Here is a 23457-nt window from a genome sequence, read left to right on the forward strand (position 1 = left end):
GAATTAGAGACTCAAGTATATGTATTGTTAAATAATTTCTGGTTTTTAAAAGAGAGAGAATTCCGAGTTCCAAGGCCCCCCTCCGTCCGTCCGTCTGAATTTTAAAAGCCCTCTTCTTACCTCACATCAGTGAAAAGCGTGCACTGCAGGCTCGTCGGTGCTTCAGCCTTCCCTTCTGTCTCTCGGCTCTGGTCTCGCCCTCATTTCCTGTTTCCGCAAGGGCGGGACCAGACCAGAGCCGAGAGACAGAAGGGAAGGCTGAAGCACCGACGAGCCTGCAGTGCACGCTTTTCACTGACGCGAGGTAAGAAGAGGGCTTTTAAAATTCAGACGGACGGACGGAGGGGGGCCTTGGAACTCAGAGGGAGGGAGGGAGAGGAGAGAGGGAGGGCGGGCCCCTGGAACTGGGAGGACAGGCAGGAGGGACTGGAACTCTGAGGGAGGGAGAGGGGGGGCAGGGAATGCACCACCTGTAAAAAAAAAATTTCAGCACCCCCAATCATTTTGAAAAGCTGGCTCCTATGGTTAGATGTAGAATATAGAAAAGTGAAAAATAAAAGCAGTAAAGCAGAAGTAATGCATTAAAATAGAAAGTAAATTTCATTGTAGAGTTAAACTTTACTTTCATTTTATCTTCAGCATTAAAACTGAAGTAGAGAGGTTAACTATACTCCCATTTTAATTTAAGGTGGCTTTAGTCTACTCAACTTCCTGTCCCCAGGGCATCCCAAGCCCAGGCATTCTAGGCCTGGGACAAATGCCACAGGGATACCCTTGTCCATAGAACCTCCAAACCACCAGAAATACTTACCTGGTCCAAAGAAGCATTCTCCTAGGAAACTCTTCTTTTCTCCCAGTCTTAGATAATGGCAGCAGGTTGGCTGTCAGTGGCATCAGCTAAAGGCTACTGTCATCAGCCATGCTGATCTTTTTATAACTTTCCATTGCTGTAGAAGCTAATAGGAATCTGAAATTTTACTTCACCTTCAGATGTGAAATAAAATTTCAGTGCAATGGCAGAAATAAAACACTACCTTAGCAGTGTATGCTGCACTGCAAATAGAATTTGCACTAAGAAACACAGCAGTTTACCTCTAGTTCAGTGATGATCATTTGTGGCAGAAGTAATCAAACCACACACATACATATAAATTCAACAGTAAACTGATGTCCTAAGGTTAGCATAATCTACTACACTGGTGAATATTGTTATCATAACTGAGAGCTTTGGTTCAAGGCCTGAGACTTTGGGTCAGGATCTAAAAGTGACAGAAAAGCTTACAGGCTTTTAAATGTAATCTGAACTTTGAAGTTCCAGTAAGACTCCTGAGCTATTGGGACATACCATGCAGCAAAGTAAGGAAGGGCTAGGGTGCAAAAACCTCATAAAAAGTATCCTTTATGCCGGTAACGGAATTCAAACATGCGTGGGACAGGCATAAAGGAATCCTGTGCAGAAGGAATGGATCCACAGAAGCTTAGCTGAAATTGGGTGGCGGGGGGAAGAGGGGTTGGTGGTTGAGAGGCTAGGATGGGGGAGGGCAGACTTATACGGGGTCTGTGCCGGAGCCGGTGATGGGAGGCGGGACTGGTGGTTGGGAGGCGGGAAATACTGCTGCACAGATTTATACGGTCTGTGCCCTGAAAAAGACAGGTACAAATCAAGGTAAGGTATACACATATGAGTTTATCTTGGGCAGACTAGATGGACCGTGCAGGTCTTTTTCTGCCGTCATCTACTACTAACAGGGCAGAGTCAATTACACCCAAGGAGATATGGTCAGAAATGTAGAACTGAGTGGTCTCGCAAGAAGATTCCGAGCAATGCTAAAAAAAGCCAAGCACGTAGGGTAAATGGTACCACATATAGTCACTAAGGTGGTGACTACAATATATTATATCCAATGAGGTGTTACTATCATTTTGTCTGTATCCTAAATGGGCACATAAAAAGGAGTGTACTTCCTATTTCTTTGTTGAGAGACAGTCACAGCCAGTACCTTTGTGCAAGCAGCGCTGCTCTCTCACATGAGAAACCAATCAATTGTATCTGAATTGGCAAGTAATCCTATTGTATCTGAATTGGCAGGTAATCCTATTCATAAGTATCCTTGAGTCTTTTATATCTGTAAATTGGCTTTAGCTGGTAATTTGGGGTGAGGGTGAAAAGGACCCTAAAATAAAACATGAGAGACTCCGACCCAGAGAACACCTACGTGTAGCTGTGGTACTGTATTCCCATAATCATTTGATTGTATATATATTTGGAGAATAATAAATGAAAGCATTTCATTGCTTGTATATTCTTTGGAGTCTCAGATATAGAAGTAATTCTTGTGTAGCACTATTCTGTACTCCCAGTGAGATATCACTGATCTGCTAATAATACAAATATATTTGATAAGGTATCTAATAAAGAGCAAACTGCTGCAGCCTTGGGTGATTTATTTCTTCCTAGGTATTAGTGGGTGGGACAAATGCACCCTAAAAAAATTCACTGGTTGCACACATTTAATTAAAAAGAAAATAATGGTGCCTTCAATTATCTTTTATCCTATTACAGGTCTGTCCTACACTAATGCCAATAAGTCTTCCCATTTGGCCCCCACACCTTGTCTATCTCATTCATTAGCCCAGGTCTCTGATAGTACCAGCTATGACAGAACCATCTGTAGAATTTTTTTTTTTTTTTTACAGGTAAATAAAGAGAAGATTCATATTGTGTCCAGTGTGCATATTTTTTTCTTCATTTTCTGTATATCTCTGGCATCACCATTTTTAACGTGGTGCAAAACTAAAGTTACAACTGCATACTACATTTGAAAACGTACAGTATTCCCCCTTTGGAGAAAATATTTATTGCTCACTTCATGTACACGTACATCCTTAATTAACATTTTGCTGCTAAAGCAGTATTGCTAAAGCCAGTCCCGGAGTCCCCCTTAGCCAGGCTGGTTTTCAGGATATGTACAATGAATATGTACGAGATAGGTCTGCATGCAGTAGAGGGACTGCATCCAAGCTTCATACACATTCATTGTGAGAACCAGTCTAGCTAGAAGGTACGCCTAGTTTTTTTTCTACTTCATATTTACATTTTACATTTACATTTTACATTGCATTTACATTTTTACCTTCTCTTGTACTTACACTGTAAGCACTCATTTGTACAGTTAAAACATTCCTCTGCCACAGTACTCAGTGTCAACAGCCCCTGATTCTATACAATTAAGCTTCAAAATTCCCCTTCTCCTCTATGCTTCCAGTATTAGCATAGGAATCAAAAGGAAATGATGCGGAAGTTAAGAGATCTGAAGTCTACTCCTGCAGCTAGGACTGTTGTAGGATATTAAGAAGCTTAGGGTTGGTTGGAGCTGCAGATCAGATTCCTTTACTATGGGATGCATATGTTGTAAAAGGAAATAGGCCTGGGTTCAATTCCAGATTCTTCCTTCTAAGGCTTGGAATCTTGCAGAATTTGGGAGATAGTGAGTTTATCATTCTTGCTCATTTCCTCCTGGGCCAATTGTCCTTTTTTTTTTCTTTCTATTTTTTATCAGTCTTCCCCTTCCTACCCTGCCCCCAGTCCTTGGCTCATTTCTCCAAGAGAGAAGCTCAAGTACCTAACTATCCCCAGGGCCAGTGTTAAAGATGTTAAATCCACCAGGAGGTTGTATGTCCTCCAGCTTCAAGAAGGCTTGGGGGCCCAAGGCAACTGCCCTGATTATACCCCCGCCACTGGCCCCTTTAACTAGATCTGCAACCTTCATTTCAAAAATTGGCTTTTGAAGCACCAACCTCATTGGGACTTCATTCCCTATTTACTGTCTCTACCTTTGCTTTTTCAGCATAGTTATTGCTCCTCTTTCCATTTTATTCTTCAAAATGTCTCACTTTGAGGAACTACTGCAGAGGAGTGGGAATTTACTTCTTCCATTCCTCCCACCAAGGCACTCTGTCACCACACCATGTAAGTCATCTACCAAAGTGCTCAAGTCTTCTGCTGCCTGCAACAGTCTCTCCAGACTCTCCCCTCTTGCCCTGGGTTCATGCTCTGGTTGCAACAGGTAGCACAAGCAGCGCCGCCGCAGTACAGCATTTCCATGATGCTCACTAAACGTGTAAACAGCATGAAGATTACTCAGGCACATATATGTTTCACATATTACATTTTCCACAAGAGACCGCAACCCAGGTAGAAGAAACCGGTCCGCTGCAGCCAGAGCTGGAGCCAGTGCTGAGCTCCTAAAATCTTCCTCCATAGTCACACAATGAAGATCAAGCACGGTAGGGCAATCCCTACTTTGGCAGCCATGAAGGAAGTGAAGAACCAGGCGAAAAGCGGGCAGAGGGATGTCACAGATGGGGATCAGTGTTTGCCACGACTCCAAGTACCCTCCTTCCAGCATAGCACGGAAGACCTCTGACATAGCAGACATCTTTGCCCGTATTGCACTCATAACATCACCACTGTCTAACTGGAACTTCACATCCGTTTGGCCTGCCTCCAGCAGGTGCTGGTAGCGGCAGCCTCCATCAGGATCCTTTCTTGCCCGTTTGGCGGCATGCTGGTTGGAGTGTGAGGAGTCTGGTATTTGCAGCTCATATTTTGCTTCCTGTTGCATAGAACCACCCAGCAGGATCACAATGGAATCAGCTGCAGTAAAGATGAAGAGTGGGTCTTCACTCCTTGCCAATGATTCCAGCATCAAGCGCAAGCCACCACCTTCCAAAAGAAGCTTCTGGATCAACATCTCCTTCCTACATGGGACAAAAAAAAAAAAAGCACGGCTTAATGACAGACTGGGTGAAGACTGTATGTAAAGGGAGGAATAAGGGACAGACAGACTGGGTGAAGGCGCTATCACGCAACTGATAGTATGCTCTGAGAAGGGAAACTATTGACTTTACAGCTGATTAGAAGAAGACCTTAAGGAACCAATTTACTGAAGTTTTTTTGCCCACAGGCACAAAATAAGATTTCTTTTTCTTAAGAATTTCTAAAAAGAACTACTGCTAATCTAGGAGGGGAATCCAAACCCATTCTCCCCCCCCCCCCCCCCCAAACTACACTGGGGACAAAGTTGAAAGGGTGGGAAAGGATAAGCAAGAAAGACGCGGGCTCCTAGATTTAATGAAAATTTGTCAAGGCCTAGCTGGAATCAAAATATTCAGGTCTCTGCCTTGCTTACGCTGTTTACTGTGCCTGGTTTCCTTGTGCAGTAAATGTTGCAGACTCATTAAAAAATGCATATTTAAAAGATTCATCCTAGAGTGGGAAAACATTAACATTTATACCAAGTGTTAATTTATGTAAAATCTGTGACACTTTTTTTTTTTTAAACCTATAGACTCCTGTTTTATAAGAATATTTTAGCCAGTTTTGATGGCTGTAAACACAGTAATAAAAAAATATGAAGCAGTGGGAATTATTGGGAATTATTAAGTTGATACACCCTCGGTGCTAGTATGTTTCCTAGTTGATGTGACATGGCACACTGGTACGCTAATTGATGGACCTCATCTGCCCTGGAGAAGTCACCACCAAGACTCTAGTCTCAACATCTCACAGTAACCAGATCTCCTTACTGAGCCCATGTGCAGTTAAAGGTCTTTTCTAGTTTCAGCACAGGTCCCGGACTGTGTAAATAAACGGCAGCATAGATAGTACTGTCTACTGGAGCCCACTGTGTTACAAGTGCATAGCAGAAATCACAATTTACACTTCAAGATTGTTATGTGGTTTTTTTTTTTTAACGGAGCCAGCAGGAGGGGGGGGGGGAGAAAAGGAGGGACCTGGCACCACCAGGTTTGCACTTGCTCACGAAGAGCCCTCAACCCCAGGTACTCAACAAAGCCTAAGTAAATAGGCGTGGAGACCAAGCCAGAGCTGCTGCGTGTGACCACACACCTGCTAGATAAGAATACTGAGGATTTCCTGGTAGCACATGACCACATATAGAGAGGCAAAAGATTGCTCTCTATTTCCACCTGCTGGTAGATGGACACAAAATTTAGGCTCTTGGGTAGAAAGCTGAAATCCAGAGCCTCTAGGGTAGCATTTTCCGAAGTGCTACCCATTCCACACACAGGGCCCACGAGACAGGCAGAGCTCTGGAGTCTCAATGTGTGGATGAGGCAATGGTGCAGGGAGGAGGGTTTTAGATTTGTAAGAAACTGGGCAACATTCTGGGGAAGGGGGAGCCTATTCCGGAAGGATGGGCTCCACCTTAACTAGGGTGGGACCAGGCTGCTGGCATTGGCATTTAAAAAGGAGATAGAGCAGCTTTTAAACTAGAACCTAGGGGAAGGTCGACAGTCATTCAAAAACGCGTGGCTCGGAACAAGGTATCTTTCAAAGATCACCAAAACAGGGAAGGGTATCCGGATAGCAAGGTTGCAAAACAGACCATAGAAGATCAGGTGTCCTTAAATAAAAATCAGACAAAAGATTACAAATTAACACTGTCAACTACTAAGCAAGATGTAAATAGGAACAACAAACAGTCTGAAATGTCTATATGCGAATGCCAGGAGCCTAAGAAATAAGATATACCGTATTTTGCGGACTATAAGACGCACCGGACCATAAGACGCACCTAGGTTTTAGAGGAGGGAAATAGGAAAATTTTTTTTTTCCTTTTTCCCAACTGGTGCGTCTTGTCCGAATCCCTCCCTCCCTCCGAGTTCGGGATCGCCCTCCCCCCCCGGCCCTGTCACCACTTCTCCCTACTCACGCGATCTTCCCTGGTGGTCTAGTGACGTCGGGGCAGGAAAGAGCCCCCTCTTTCCTGCCCAGCGTGCTGCTCTCCATCCTCCTGTATGCATTGCTGCCTGACGGTCTCGGCGAGATTCAAAATGGCCGCCAAGAATTGAAGTCTCGGCGGCCATTTTGAATCTCGCCGAGACCGTCAGGCTGCATACAGGATGGAGAGCAGCGCGCTAGGCAGGAAAGAGGGGGCTCTTTCCTGCCCCGACGTCACTAGACCACCAGGGAAGATCGCGTGAGTAGGGAGAAGTGGTGACAGGGCCGGGGGGGGGGGGGGGGGGGGGGGAAGCGCGATCCCGAACTTGGAGGGAGGGAGGGAAATCTCTACCTTCGGACTATAAGACGCACCCCCCATTTTCCTCCCAAATTTGGGGGGAAAAAAGTGCGTCTTATAATCCGAAAAATACGGTATTCACCAAATGAAAAATTAGATATAATAGGCATCTCTGAGACCTGGTGGAAGGAGGATAACCAGTGGGACACTGTCACACTGGGGTACAAATTATATTGTAGTGAAGAGTAGATCGAATTGGTGAAGGGGTAGCATTGTATGTTGAGGGCCTTGAATCAAATAGATTGAAAATTCTGCAGGAAACAAAACACATCTTGGAATCACTATGGATTGAAATTTCATGTGTAAAGGGGAAAAGGATAGTGATAGGCGTGTACTACCGTCCGCCTGGCCAGGATAGACAGATGCAGATATGTTAAAGGAAATTAGGGATGCAAACAAACTGGGCAACACAATAATAATAATGGGTGATTTCAATTACCCCGATATTGACTGGGTAAATGTGACATCAGGGCATGCTAGGGAGGTAAAATTCCTTGACAAAAATCAAGGACTGATTTATGGAGCAGCTGGTACAGGAACCAACGAGAAGGAAAACTTCTAGACCTAGTCCTTAGTGGAGTGCATGAACTGGTGCAGGAGGTAATGGTGCTGGGGTCGCTTGGTAACAATGATCATAATATGATCAGATTTGATATGGGCTTTAAGTACACACAGGAAATCCAAAACATTAGCATTCAACTTTCAAAAAGGAGACTATGATAAAATGAGAAGAACGGTGAAAAAAAAAAAAACCTTAAGAGGGAGCTGCGAAGGTGAAACATTTACATCAGGCATGGATGCTGTTCAAAAATACTATCCTGAAAGCCAAGGCCAAATATATTCCATGTATTAGAAGACCAAACGACAGCTGGCATGGTTAAAAATTAAGGTGATGGAAGCTATTAGAGCTAAAAGAAAATCCTTCAGAAAACGGAAGGAGGATCTAATAAGAAACAGCGTAAGGATTGGCAAGTCAAATACAAAGCACTGATAAGGAAAGCACACATAGTAAACACTTTTTTAGGTATATTAAAAGCCAGAAGTCGGCCAAAGATTCAGTTGAACCACTAAATGACCAAGGGGTAAAAGGGGCACTCAGGGAACACAAAGCCATAACAGAGACTAAATGAATTCTTTGCTTCGGTCTTCATCAAGGAAGATTTGGGAGAGAAACCAGTGCCAGAAATGGTATTCAAAGCTGACGAATCAGAGACACTGAATGAAATCTCTATTAACCTGGACGATATAATGGTGCAATTTGACAAATTGAAGAGTAGCAAATCTCCTGGTCTGGATGGTATTCATCCTAGATTACTGATAGAATTGAAAAATGAACTTGAGGAACTATTGTTAGTAATATACAATTTATCTTTAAAATCAAGCATGGTACCGGAAGATTGGAGGGTGGCCAATATAACACCAATTTTTTAAAAAGGTTCCAGAGGAAATCCGGGAAATTATAGACTACTGAGCCTGATGTTGGTGCTGGGCAAAATTGTAGAGACTATTATAAAGAACAAAATTACAGAGCATATTCAAAAGTATAGATTAATGAGACAAAGCCAACATGGATTTAGTGAAGAGAAATCTTACCTCACCAATCTACTACATTTCTTTGAAGGAGGTGAACAAATATATGGATAAAGTTGAGCCAGTTGATATTGTGTATCTGGATTTTTAAAAGGCGTTTGATAAAGTACCTCATGAAAGACTCCAGAGGAAATTGGAGAGTCATGGGATAGGAGGTAGTGTCTTATTGTGAATTAAAAACTGGTTAAAAGATAGAAAACAGAGAGTAGGGTTAAATGGTCAGTATTCTCAATGGAGAAGGGTAGTTAGTGGGGTTCCCCAGGGGTCTGTGCTGGGACTGCTGCTTTTTAACATATTTATAAATGACCTAGAGATGGGAGTAACTAGTGAGGTAATTAAATTTGATGACGACACAAAGTTATTCAACATTGTTAAATTGCAAGAGGATTGTGAAAAATTACAAGAGGACCTTACGAGACTGGGCTTCTAAATGGCAGATGATGTTTAATGTGAGTTAGGTATTATTAGGAAAGAAATGGAAAACAAAAATGAGGATGTTATAATGCCTTTGTATTGCTCCATGGTGCGACCGCATCTCAAATATTGTGTTCAATTCTGGTCACTGCATCTCAAAAAAGATACAGTGGAATTAGAAAAGGTACAGAGAAGGGCTCTTCAGCGTGGAGAAAAGACAGCCGAGGGGAGATATGATAGAGGTCTATAAAATAATGAGTGGAGTGCAATGGGTAGATGCGAGTCGCTTGTTTACTCTTTCCAAAAATACTAGGACTAGGGGGCACGCAATGAAGCTACAAGTAGTAAATTTTAAATGAATCAGAGAAAATATTTCTTCACTCAATGCATAATTAAACTCTGGAATTCATTGCCAGAGAACGTAGTACAAGCAGTTAGCTTAGTGGGGTTTAAAAAAAGGTTTGGAGGGCTTCCTAAAGGAAAAGTCCATAGGCCATTATTAAAATGGGCTTGGGGAAAATACACTACTTATTTCTAGGCTAAGCATCATAAAATGTATTCTACTTTTTTGGGATCTTGTCAGGTACTTGTGACCGGGATTGGCCACTGTTGGAAACAGGATGCTGGGCTTGATGGACCTTCGGTCTGTCCAGTATGGCAATACTTATGTACACCTGGTAGTCTGTGGGAGCTATTAGAGCCTCTATGACAACACTGGTCCACTGTGACAACACTGTTTATCTTTTCTCTCCTCCTCCCCCTTTTCCAAATAGAAAAAAAGAAAGATTGGTGGGGCTTTCTATACTTCCCTAGTTCTTTTAGCTCTACAAATTCTCTCTGTACTTACACTACTGCCTTCAAAGGGGCTGGGGTACATCACCACAATATTAATGCCTAGGGCCTGAAAACAATGGTCAATCCTCTAGGCGTCTGGCACTAGGCATATTTTATCCTATGTTCTTTGGGATTTTCACTATTCTCAGTTTATACCACAACTGCCATGTCTCATATTCCTAAGAGGAACTTGGGATTATGATTTCTGCCAGCCTCGGGGGGTGTTAAGCCTCTCATCTGCTTGAAAAAAAAAAATAGCCTCAGACCTTCTTGCTTCAATTAACGTTTTTTTAATAGCCCTTACTCCTAATTTATACCTGTTTATATTAAATTTCATTTGCCGTTTAGATGCTCTGTTCTCCATTCTGACAAGGTCCTTCTGTGTTTCCACAGTCTGCTTTATTTTAAGCATTTTGAATATTTATTTTTTTATCTGTGGATTTGACCATCTCACTCATTATTTAATTTGATCTAGGCCCTGAAGCACTCCACTGTTTCATATTTTTAAACAATTCTAATAGATTATACTTTACCATCTCCCTTTGTTAAATCCATGTTGGCTCTTTCCCATTAAGCCATGTTTATCCATAACCAGCAATTTTTTCACTCTATAGTTACTTGGATCACTCCTTAAGTTCTTTTTAAAACTGCTGTCATAACTGCCTCTATACCTGAAGACTGAAGATAGAAACATAGAAACATGACGGCAGATAAAGGCCATATGACCCATCCAGTCTGCCCATCCTCTGTAACCCCTAATTCTTCCTGTTCCTAAGCGATCCCACGTGCTTATCCCATGCCTTTTTAAATTCTGGAACAGTCCTTGACTCCACAACCTCCACCGGGAGGCCATTCCACGCGTCCGCCACCCTTTCTGTGAAATAGTACTTCCTTAGATTACTCCTAAGCCTATTCCCTCTTAACTTTGTCATATGCCCCCTCATTCCAGAGCTCTCCTTCATTTGAAAAAGGTTCTCTTCCTGTACATAAATGCCTTTGAGATATTTAAATGTCTCTATCATGTCTCCTCTCTCCCTCCTCTCTTCCAGCGTATACATGTTGAGGTTCATAAGCCTGTCCCTATAATTTTTGAGTTCAAGACCACTTACTAATTTTGTAGCCACCCTCTGGACCGACTCCATCCTGTTTATATCTTTCCGTAGGTGCGGTCTCCAGAACTGTATGCAGTTCTCCTAATGGGGTACAGAATACCAGCAACAGGACTGAAATTTCATATTTGAGTTCCCTTAGAACTCTGAGATGAAATCCATCAGATTCTGGTGATTTGCTACACTTGTCAATTTGTTTCAGTTCCTACAATCTACCTAGACATTTATATTCCACTTTACCATTTGGTGGAAGGCAGATCACAAAATGAGAACAGATCCAGGGCCACACTCCCAAATTACTTATTTTCTAATATCTCTAGACCTTTAAACTCCAGGCTATATGCCTGTTAGGGTACAGAGAGATAGCATTTATCTACCTTCCTAAAAGAATAGTTTTTGATATCTTGTATAGTACACGGCAGCTTATTCCACAGATCAGGACCACTATTTATCAGAGATCTCCACCTGGTAACCAATTTTCAGCAGGTTGATATTGGTGGTATATTCAATTTAACTTCCTGCACAGACCCTCGGAGCCAAATATTAAAAATTTTTAAAAAAATCATATTTTGAAGATAATCTGGAGCTTGTCCATATAAAGTCTTAAAACCAATGATGAATAACTTAAAATGAACTCTTGCCTTCAACGACAACCAATGTAACTTCACCAAAAAAGGACTAGCATAATCATTAGAATGTCCACCTAATATTAGATTTGCTGCCGCATTCTGTATTACCTAAATTTGATGCACTTGTGTACCTAGTAAACCTAATAAAGTGATATTGCAATAGTCAATTTGACTTAAAACCATAGATTGCAAAATCATTCTGAATTGAGGAGGATCTAATAGTGGCTTAATATGACAAGTTAACTTCAGTTTAAAAACACCTTCTTAATGTGTGCCTGTAAAAAGATGTTGGCTATAGCCAATTTAATTTTTACCTGTGGAACATCTACATCTTACCTGCAACCCATAAAATGTTTGTTTTACTAGGATGGATTTTCAGACTATTCAATAGCTACAATTAAGAAATCTTTTCAAACACTTGCATCATCACCTGTGTTGTCTCCAACTGTAAAGCTTGAAGCAAAGAATTAGTTTTTCTGCTATGGTCTTATCTTCCCAAGTGGTGTTCTTTTTTAATCTGCTCTACTCTTCCTCATCTAATGGCCCATTTCTGGGATAGATTTCTTGTTTTTAGTGTATTTGGAAGACTATCATTAGCTTTTGCCTTTTAGCAAGTCTCTCCTCAAATTCTCTTGGTCTGCTAATTTACAAGTACTTTTTGTACCTTTCTATTTTCCTCATAATCTCCCTCTCTCTCTCTTTTTTTTTTTTTTAAGACATCCTTTTGACTTTTATAGGGAAAAACTAACTAGTAGATTTCAGTGACCTGCAGATGAGGGGCAATGACACAGCACAGGCCGTCCGTTCTGCCTCTGTTCCCGATAGCAGCAAATGTGTCAGTGTGCCAACACCAAAGGGTGACTCTGCCTGCACACTGAGGTTCCGTAGCAGAGCTTCCCCTGGAAAGACAAGAGAGAGTTCAACAAGTAACGACAACATGTTCCATGAACTAGACCTATTGTATTGCAGGGATGCAATTACTTTTAGGACAGCAAACAGATTCAAGTTTTCAGGTCACCCCTAATGGTTACATACACGACAGATTTGCATACAATGGTGGTAATATGTATGCAAACCCATTGGGGCAACCTGAAAACAAACCCGTTTGCAGGCACTAAGGACTAAGAATACACCACTCTCTCTAGGGCAAGTCTTCCAAAGGTGTCCTGGTAAAACCATAGCCAACTGGGTTTTTAGGATGCCCACAAATCATATTGCAAGCTCTGCTCCCTCTGAGATTGAAAGAGAGGGGTGGGAAGAATTCTCTGAAAAAAAAATACTTTTCTCCCCCCCACCATCCAACTGCTTTCTTAATATCCACTTTTTTGTCTAGTGTTCTCTCTCTTGTCATCTATCAATCCTTCAAAACTGAATACTTTAACATCTCCTGCTTCTCTCTCTGTTCTCCATTATCCCCTCCTCCTATTCTTCCTCCCCCTTTCTTATATGATCTCTTCTTTTATCATCCCCTTCCTCTGGTATATCGCCCTGGATTCCTTCTCTCTCCATCCATGGTCTACTTTCTCTCTCATTTTCCTATTCCCAGTCTTCTTCCTTTCTATCTCTGGATATCCCTGATCTTTACTTCCTTCCCTTTACATCAACGCATGGAAACAAATGCAAAGAAAATACAAATACCCAGTAAGGCAGACCAAAAGGTAATTTTTTAAAACTAAAATAGGACCAGATTACAAAGACTCGAAAAAACTATACCAACTCGTACACAAACTGCTAGACACTACCTCAGTCACTACAACCAATACAGACATCCCAACTGCAGACAAACTTGCCAAATACTTCAATGAAAAAATTGTAAAGTTACACACCTCACTTCCCCAAAACACCACTGATATCGAACACTTCATCAATGGCCTGGACCCAACCCCAGGAGAATATCCAGCAGACCGAACATGGTCCAACTTCGCCCCCCTTTCAGTCGAAACAATTACCAATGCGATCTGCAGGTTCTCCAAGACTCACTGCAAACTGGACACCTGTCCCAGCTACCTATTAAAATCCACCCCTAACCGCTTAATAACAGACCTCACATCACACCTAAACTTCATGCTACAACAAGGTCTCTTCTCTAAAGAAAATGGTAACATCCTACTCACCCCTACACCAAAGAATACCAAAAAAAATATAAAAGAACTCACCAACTACTGACCAGTAGCATCCATCCCACCAGCAGTCAAACTGATGGAAAGTATGGTAGCCATTCAACTCACGGACTACATAACCCAATTCTCAATATTACATGAATCACAATCTGGATTTCGCCCCCTCCATAGCACTGAAAAAGTACTTACCACCCTCCTAGCCAAATTCAAGCAGGAAATAGCAACAGGTAAAAGCATACTTCTCCTCCAATTCGACATGTCTAGCGCATTCGACATGACAAGCCATAATATACTATTAAGAATCCTAGACTACTTTGGGATCACTGGAAACATATGCAGCTGGATCAAAGGCTTCCTAACCACCAGAATATACCAAGTGAAATCAAACTCAAACACATCACCTCCGTGGAAAGCAGACTGCGGAGTACCACAAGGATCACCACTATCGCCGATCCTCTTCAACCTTATGATGACCCCACTAGCAAAATCCTAAGCCACCCAAGGCCTCAACCCATTCATCTATGCAGACGTCGTCACTATATACATCCCTTTCAAACATGACCTGACAGAAATCATCAAAGAAATCACGCTTAGCTTGAATATTATGAACTTAGGGGGAAATGCATTCCAACTAAAACTCAACACAGAAAAAACACACTGCCTCATCCTCTCATCCCAACACAACACGTACAAACCCACAAACGTAAACACCCCAGACTACACCCTCCCTATCCCTGACAGCCTGAAAATTCTCAGGGTCATAATTGACTGTAACCTGACACTCGAGAGCCAAGTGAACTCTACAACCAAGAAAATGTTCCACTCGATGTGGAAACTTAAACGCCTGAAACCATTTTTCCCCGAGGGAAACTTTCCGCAACCTGACACAATCAATGGTACTAAGTTACATAGACTATTTATGCGGGATGCAAAGAGCAACTCTTAAAGAAATGTCAGACCGCTCAAAATACAGCAGCCAGACTTATATTTGGTAAAACGCGATTCAAAAGCGCCAAACCCCTCCGGGAAAAGCTGCACTGACTCCCAATCAGAGAGCGCATAGCTTTCATAATCTGCACCCTGGTCCATAAAATTATCTACGGCGAAGCCCCAGGATACATGACTGACCTCATCGATCTCCCAACCAGAAATGGAGTCAGACCTACAAGAACGTACTTAAATCTCCGTTACTCAAGTTGCAAAGGATTCAAATATAAATCACTTTATGCATCCAGTTTCTCCTACATAATTGTGGAATGCACTACCAAAGCACAACGTATGACCACCTTAATTTCCGGAAAGCATTAAAGACCCACCTGTTCGAAAAGGCATACCATACGGACCCAACTTAAGGGCCTAAATCTCTGCAGCACAATTTTAAAAAACCTTATAATGTATACTATACAGCTCTCCTTCTCTACTATTCCTAACTGTTGTCTAGATCTATCAACCTGTATTTGTTTCTATACCGGAGCTGGCGAATGCCTTCACGGTACTATATAAGCAACATTGAGCCTGCAAATAGGTGGGAAAATGTGGGATACAAATGCAACAAATAAAAATAAATCTATCCCCCAACCTGAATAGTCTATTGGGGGCAATGTCTTCAAATGTCTTAGTTTCATGTTTACCATGATAGCAATGAACCTCACTCCCAAGCCAGGGTATGTGCTGCTTCTACCATCCGTGTCATCTTCTAGATAGTAGGTCCTTCCCCAACCATGTTTTCTTCCTCTCCTCTGCAACACCTCTTGCTCATCCCTCCTACGCCCCCAATGCTTGTATCCTCCTCAAACTCCCCACATGGTACCTCCATTCTCATCAAATTCTTACTGTTCATCCACTCTATTCCTTCTCCTATCCATGCCATCTTTACTCTTGTTTTTCTATCAATAACTCTCCCCACCTCATCTCCCACCCGTTCCCCTCACTGGGTGCAGTGTTCATGGCATCAGCAGGAGCTGGAGAAAAATGCAACCCAGTACACTGTTACTTTTCTATTATTGGATGGCTTATTCTGCTCATTAGAGTCAAATAGCAGTAGGAGGTGAAGAAAATTGCAGCAACAGCAGGGAATGTCAAGTTTTTTTTCAGTTGCTGCCTCTGCAGTGGAATTAGGGCCCACCTGATAACTGAAAAAGTGGCAGCTGCAGGATCCAGAGATTCCAGGGTCTACCAGAAACTATTAAAACATGGACAATTTCCAGGCATGCTCACAATGAATATACATGAGGCAGAAATCCACTACAGTGATTAACTGAAGTCAATGTGTGTGTGATCCAGACATCTGTCACATAGCAGGGTGGCATGCCAAGGATTTCAGAATTAACTAATGGCTCAAGTCACTAGGTTCAGGCTGAACCAGATCTGGCTTTTCTCCTACTGCATCTATGGAAAACCAAGAATTACAAGACCAATAGATACAGTTGGGTGGTAAAATCAGGACTATATTAGCCTATTCCTGGTAGCCCCTATTTTTCCATCCATCCCCTCTACTTTCTCCAATCAACCTCTTTTGCCCTCCCAATTATATTACTACCGTGCTCACCAAGTTCCTTCATTCGTCCTTCACTCATTTGTGTCACTTGCTTTTGACATTCCTCTCCTGGAGCAGGGAGTCCCAGCACCAACCTATGGTGAATATGGGAGACTCCATAGTTGCGCACGAAAGCCTCTAGGCAGTTGGGGTTGCAGGTGAGGCGGTGCAGAAGGCGGAAACAGCGGGGGCTAGGCTTGGGCCAGAAAGCTACATAGCACAGGAGGCTTTGCAGCACTGGTTTTGTCACCAGAGTGAGACTTGGATCCAGCACTTGGGAGAAGCGTGACAGGAGCAGCAGGATAGGAGTTTCAGGACCCCATTCCTCAGTTTGGCAGATAGAGGAAGAAGCACTGTGAGGTGAGACTGAATTCAGCAGAATCTGTTGGAGAGAAGAACTCAAGGTATTTCCCAACACAGATTCAGGAATAGGTGTTGAGACAGCAGCAGGGGCTTCTGAAAAGCTTGAGAAACCTTCACTGGAACTAGATACAGAGCGACACTTGGTCCTCCTTCTACGGCAAGAGGTAGGAGTCTTCCACTCATGGCAAAGTCCCTTCTGTGGTAAACAGGTCTCAGATGTTGAGTCTTGTGCTACTGAGGGTGATTGGAAGGGTTGTCTCTCTTCTGGGGGTCCTGTGGCACTTGAACAGTTCATAGGTGTTTGGAGAAGAGAGTGCTCCTTAATGGGGTCCATATTCTCGACAGGCGCTCTCTCCTCTGCTTCTTCAGTGGTGGGACCATTTAGGAGTAGAGCCAGCTGGGTATCTTCTGAAGGGATGAATGGTGAAGTCTCAGTTCTTGAATCGGGAGCAAACAGCAATGGACACTCCTCTGAAGGCCCAGGGCACTCAAACTGGTGACAGGGAGGAGAGCTGGCAGACCCTAACAGGTCCTGGGCTTCTAGCTCAGGTCCACCACTATCAGGAGACCACTGAGGGGAGAGATCTCCTGGACTGGCAATATAACCCTCAGACAATAGATAGGACCTAGGGAGCAGGGAAGAAAGCAAACCATTACTGAAAGGAGAGAGAGTGGGAGGGAAAATACAATTAAAGAGTCTAGATAGAAAGGGGATAGCCTGGTAACTCAAAGGCATTTCTACATACTACAATAGGGAAGGTTCCTGAGTTGGGTTTTCCACACCTTGGGTTGGTTGGGGATGCTTTCACAACCTGAAGGAGAAGATGTCATATCATTAAAAATGATACCTGGTGGCCAGATTTAAAGCTCATGACACAGGGTTCTAGGAGCAGCCCTGGTGATGACTCCCATCCTTAAACCACTACAGCAATGACCAGACTATTAAAATGTTGGAAAATTCCCAAGTAGTAGTGAATGAAGACTCATGATGCCAGAAAGCCAGCCGGAACTGCTGAATTACAAAAACCCTCAGCAAATGTGAACAGATGGATGAGAAAAAGAGGAAGGAAAGGAGGAGGTGAGGCGGGAGAGGAGAACGTTCTGTTACAAGAAAAATTTTTTCTAACAGGATGCTTAAGCAGGAAATGCGCTTAAGCATATATGCCGAGCCCATTTAATTAAAAAAAATATATAAAACACTTTGGAGAAGTAGGCTCACACACTAACACCTGCTCTGAGTCAGAACTTTGACACACATAATTATAATAAGTGAACATGCATCATTTTATAAAATATGCACATTAAATGCCAATCCTGCCCTGGGAAAGCCTATGCATACACTACATAAGAACAGGTATTATAAACCTACTTTTTATGCATGTATACTCTGGGCCATTAAATAAAGAACCTATTTGAGTGTGTAGAATGCTCACCAGACTCATAAATGATATTAACACACTGAAGTCCCATTAACAATCCCAACCCTAATGAGCTAACAGACAAAAAAAAAAAAAAAGGACAGAAAAAGGTGAGGGAGTAGGTCAAATAGAAAGATAAAATAGATGTATATCATCACTTTTATGAGTTATTCCCCACTCCCCCATGCTCCCCTACACACCTGAGACTCAGGAAGCTAGATGACTCCCCTGCCTGTGCCACTTCTGCATCAGGCCTACGATTCCACTCTGAGGGAAAGTCATAAGAAGCTGCCTGGGGGCCATCATCATCATCATCTTCCTCCTCTAATGCTGCAGATTTCTGGGATGCCTGAGTTAGTGCCTCTAGCTGAGCAACCAGCAGCGGTACCAACCCATGGTTCTGCAAGTAATCCAGGGCCACCTCATCGTACAAAAAGTTCAGGAAGGCCATCACAATCCTGGTGTGGGCTATGTGATAGCGTCCATCTTTCAGCAAGGCCAGCAGCAGCTCCAATCCTCTTGCCTCCCGCAATCGTGCCCGGTTTACAGCCTCCCGACAGCAAAGGCAAAGGGCACGAACATAGAGAAGAGTCACAGTGGAAGGTGGCTCAGCCCGCACTTCCTCCACTAGGAGACCAATACCACCAGCACTGCCTATGGTAGGGCGCATGAAGCCCTGGGCACAGATGTTGGCCAGTGCAGCTAGCACAGAGTCCTTAATTGTCCTCTTGGCATGGCCAGCCAGTGCCACCAGCTTTGCCACACCATCTGTAGCTGAGAGCTGCTCAGCACAGTCTGGGCTACAAGTCTTTGTGAGAGCTGCTATAGCACGGGCTCCAGCTGTGGCCAGAGCAAGGTCCTCTGAGCTCAGTGTCTCTGCGATGGGCTTTACAACACCATGGCGGGCCAGATTCAGGCGGTGGGTGGGTGTGTCTGCTAGGTTCCGAAGGGCTCGGATGGCACTCTGCAAGCAGTTGCTATCTTGGGTGGTCTTCAGGATTTGGACAAGGTTGGATACAACTCCTGGAAGGGGCAAAAATAGAGAAGAGGGCTGTTAAGTACCAAAAACATAGCTTAAAGACTCCATTTTGGTAGGATTCATTGCAAATTCATCCTACCAAATTATTGCTCCTCAGAACATGTTGCATTCTAGGCTCAGTCAGCAACAGTAATATACAGAACACAAGACTCAACCAGCAAGTTACTAACAAACCCAGTCTGCAGCTCTCAGGCTGAACCCAGCCAATCAAACCATTCCATCTCTTCATCTTTAGATGTCTGTATTAATTCTCTACCCCAACCTCCTCTATAACTCACCAGACTCATGAATGATGTTGGAACTATCAGGATCTACTGCCAGATTCCCCAGTGCTCGTGCAGCACGGTTCTGGATGCTTTCTACATTCACAGAAGCAAGTATGGAGACTGGGGGGGGGGAATTAAAAAAAAAAAAAGAGTAGTACAGTCAAACTCAAGCTCATGGGATTCTTTCTCAGTGTTGCTGTTTCAAAAAGCTTACAGTATTAAGAATGGACACAGAGAGGATGTATGGCTCCATTACGATTACTCAGTGAAGTACAGGGGTGCACACTCTGGTTAAACCTATTCCTGAAGATTTCATATAATGGTACTAAGGCGAGAACTTAGTTAAGCTTCTTTATAATGGTGAAAGCAGTTTACTTGCCATTTGCTAACAAAAGAAAATTAAAAACTGACAAGGTCTTTGCAAAGCAGTTCTAGTGGCAACATGTATATTGCTACAGTGGATTAGGTCAGATCCACCCACCTTGATGTTATGCCGGAATCAGATGTATGAATTGCTGAATATGGGCACTACATCGAGCCGAGTGCATAAGAAGTTGCTGCATACCTGGTCGGCTTATTTAGCCACCTTGTCCACATAGATGCATTCTGCACTCCTTAATACCTTAGAGGTTTAATTGTGTTTGTTTATTCTGCATCGACGGCGCTTTTTTCTGTTTCTGGTGGTTGGGGGGGGGGGGGGGGGTTTGAATGGATATGTTGATGTTTGTTATATTTTGAAATTAATAAAGATATTTACCCATAAAAACTGACAAGGAAACACATTACTACTACTACTTAACATTTCTAGAGCACTACTAGGGTTACGCAGTGCTGTACAAATTAACAAAGAAGGACGGTCCCTGCTCAAAGGAGCTTACAATCTAAAGGACGAAATGTCAAGTTGGTGCAGTCTAGATTTCTTGAGTAGAGGTGTGGTGGTTAGGTGCCGAAGGCGACATTGAAGAGGTGGGCTTTGAGCAAGGACTTGAAGATGGACAGGGAAGGGGCAAACACTGAAATATCATTGGTTATTACAAATGAATTCTATTCTTAAAAAGCATGTATCATCACAAAATGATTCATACATCCAAATTACCTTCATTAGATTAACAAGAAGTATTTAAGGTTTGTTACTGTTTTTACTCATCTTTCTTGTTAAGCTTTGACACCATTAATGTTGATTAGGCAGGGCTTTTTTTGAGGGGGTACTGAGTACCGGCACTTTTTCCATTGTCTGCCAAAATTGACCCAGGAACCCCAAGTTTTAATGAAAGAGCTCAGGCTCTACACACCAATTCTGCCTTGTTATTGATTCTGTGACTGGTTGCAGGAGGCCTGGCTATTGTGGGGTGGGTCCCACAGTGATCACCCCACCCGTGAAGGGTGACCTAGAATTTGAGTACCGGCACCTTTTTTTGATGATAGACAAAACGCACTTTGATTAGGCCAACCCTCAAAAATTCCACCAAAAATCTAATAATGGCTCAGATTATAAAGTTTCCCTCAGTGCGTGCCTCTCAAATTCCTTCTCCCTACCTCCTATTGCCCTGTGTCACACAGCACTTTTCTTTCTTTCCAGGAACAAATTTGCCCCACTTGCAACGCCATTAAGGCTGCTTACAGTTGGTGTATTTTCTTGAGAGAGGGTTGGATTATAATCCCTGTTTTGTCATCACAATTTGTGGAGATCTAATCAACAATTCAGTTTGTTGTTGTTTTTTTTTTTAATTCAAAACTATTGTTTTCTGAATTACTTGGAGAAGTACCCTTGAAGAGACTCTACATTCTCCAAGAATTAACAACTTTAATGGTGATGATGTCTCCGGGTATAAACTTTAACTACTGTATCATTCTACAGACCTTGGTTGTGAGCATAACGTTACTACTGCCAAACTACAAGTCTCTAAAATCAATACACAGTTACGAAGGCAGCAGGGTCTCTGATTTAAATTATCATTTTTTCTCTCCATACTTAAAAAAAGTTTTAAATTAAACAATCCTTTAAAATGGCGAATTGATGTTTAAAACTATACGTAATGAAACAGGAAAACTCCAAGTTAAATCTTTTAACATCTTTACTACAGAAGACCGTCTAGCAACAATTACAACACTTCCATCAACATCACCACTTTTAACGTGCTAAATTCCCTTTAAAAAAAAAAAAAAAAAAAAAAAAAAAAAGACTATTGTGACGTCACTACGATAGACACCACGGCAACTTTCCCGAAACGCACTGACAAACTGCTAACGTGGCAGAACAAGAATGAAAAAAAAAAAAAGGAGGCGGAGTTCAGACTGAACCATTCCAGTAATACGTCACTCACCCAGCGGGAAAATTCCTCCTAACAAGCGCACCTGCAAAATAAAACCATACACAAGTCATCCAGGAAAGTTTATGTTACGTTTTCACAGTCAATGATAAAGCTTCAAAACGTTCTGGTTACAAAGCGAGTTAGCCAAAATGGTCTAACCTGCACTCGGCATCCCTCTTCCGTGCAACAATTCGCCAGAACGCTTAGCACGAGGTCTAGCAAGTTTTTACGCGAAGAACGCACGCCAGTCCCCCCTTCCACTGCGCGTGCGCACGAGGCGACAAGGGCAAGGAGGGGCTGTAGGCCGCCTCGCGTCCGGAAGCGCTCTATTCCCCCAGGCCGCTGGATATGGCGCATCCGGAGGGCCAACAGAGCACGGACAACTGTGTCGGATTCTGGATTCTCCTTCGCTGCCGCCAGCTGTGCCAGGCAGAATGTCAGCGAATCAGTCTCCGGGCTACCCGACGCCATCTTGGGGGTGGGGGTTGAGGTGGATCGGCGAAGGCGGGAAGAAGGAAGTTGGAACAGGAAAAACGTGAGGACCGTCACGTGCTTAAAAAAAAAAACACCACCACCACGGGTTGCTGTAACTAAGCAAAGTTCCTAGTACTCTATTTATTGGTAGAAATTGGGATGTGTTTTGAAATACAGCCCCTAGTATGCATTTTTTCATAAACTCTCCAATAAAGCCTATTGTGTTGCTGATTGTTCGATGTAGATCTGACCACGCATGCATGAAGCAATGATGTCACTCAGATGTATAATGGGAATTGTAGTCTGTAGTCCGGCTGGAAGGTTTAGAATCAGTAGACACACTCGTTTTGTATATGCTGTGATCAAGCCAGGAGAACTGGAGTGAGATTCAAGACTAGAGCTGGTGTAATTTAGTTTAGTTTGTTCACATATTTGCTATAATCACCCTTTGTCCAAAGACTTAAGAAGATTTCATGTTAAATATTTATATTTATACACACCCCAGACGTCCCATCTGCTCAGTTTACCTTCTGCTGAATCATATAATTACACAGAGACAAAACTACGGGCCTTCTCTATCGCTGCCCCATCCGCATGGAATGCTCTACCCTGATACCTGAGATCATGTGAAGACATTCAGCAATTCAAGCAGCTGCTAAAAAGACGTCTGTTTGTAAAAGTCTTTTTGGCTACATGAAGACTTAGCTGATTGACCCTGTTTATTTTTCTTGGTTAGGACCAGTTTACTGATCATGTGTTAGCTTAACATGTTTAGCAATTGTTGCGTGTTCAAGACTATGTATGTGAATGTTGTTACCCGCCTTGGATAAAGGCGGATATAAATGTAGTAAATAAAATATAATGTGTAAACAAAAACATTACTATAAAAGTATATAGTAAACAAACATGAACAATATACAATAAATAAACATAACATACAAAAGAGCATGAAACAAAAGAAGCACTTCAAAGTCCAAGCAGGGCTGTCAGAAGAGAACCTGAAGCTAGTCAACCTCTCTCCCTGGGGGGACGGGGGTGGTGGAGCTCAAAGCCCCACCACTTCCCTCTCATCTACGCCCCCAAGGCTGCTATCATCTCCCCCTCTGCATTCCTACCCCCAAGTAACTAGCATCTACCTTCCCCTCTCTCCTCCCCACCCAGGTTGCCAGCATATCCCTTTCTCTTCCATCTCACTCCATTTGGCCAGCATCTCATCTCTCCTTCCCTACTCCTACCCCCACCCCACATCC

The 23457-nt window shown here is 42.9% G+C and overlaps 1 protein-coding gene across 1 annotated transcript; it reads right to left on the reverse strand.

The window, feature by feature from the left end:
* Positions 1-3543: 3543 nt before the first annotated feature.
* ARMC5 (armadillo repeat containing 5) lies at positions 3544-23049 on the reverse strand. Its single transcript, XM_030209090.1, has 7 exons — positions 21893-23049; positions 21746-21776; positions 19434-19541; positions 18317-19139; positions 16348-17324; positions 12446-12578; positions 3544-4761 (listed from the first exon to the last, which is right to left on the reverse strand). The coding sequence occupies exons 1-7, from the start codon at positions 22202-22204 to the stop codon at positions 3891-3893; spliced, it is 3255 nt and encodes a 1084-aa protein (XP_030064950.1). The 5' UTR covers positions 22205-23049; the 3' UTR covers positions 3544-3890.
* Between the last annotated feature and the right edge of the window lie 408 nt (positions 23050-23457).

Source organism: Microcaecilia unicolor, chromosome 7 (genome assembly GCF_901765095.1).
Source record: "Microcaecilia unicolor chromosome 7, aMicUni1.1, whole genome shotgun sequence".
NCBI classification, from domain to species: Eukaryota; Metazoa; Chordata; class Amphibia; order Gymnophiona; family Siphonopidae; genus Microcaecilia; species Microcaecilia unicolor.

Coding starts and splice junctions, on each gene's coding strand:
- ARMC5 (XM_030209090.1), bottom strand. CDS start 22,204: ATGGCGTCGGGTAGCCCGGAGACTGATTCGCTGACATTCTGCCTGGCA. Junction 21,777..21,892: donor AAGAGGGATGCCGAGTGCAG/GTTAGACCATTT, acceptor TTTATTTTGCAG/GTGCGCTTGTTAGGAGGAAT. Junction 19,140..19,433: donor CAACATCATTCATGAGTCTG/GTGAGTTATAGA, acceptor TGCCCCTTCCAG/GAGTTGTATCCAACCTTGTC.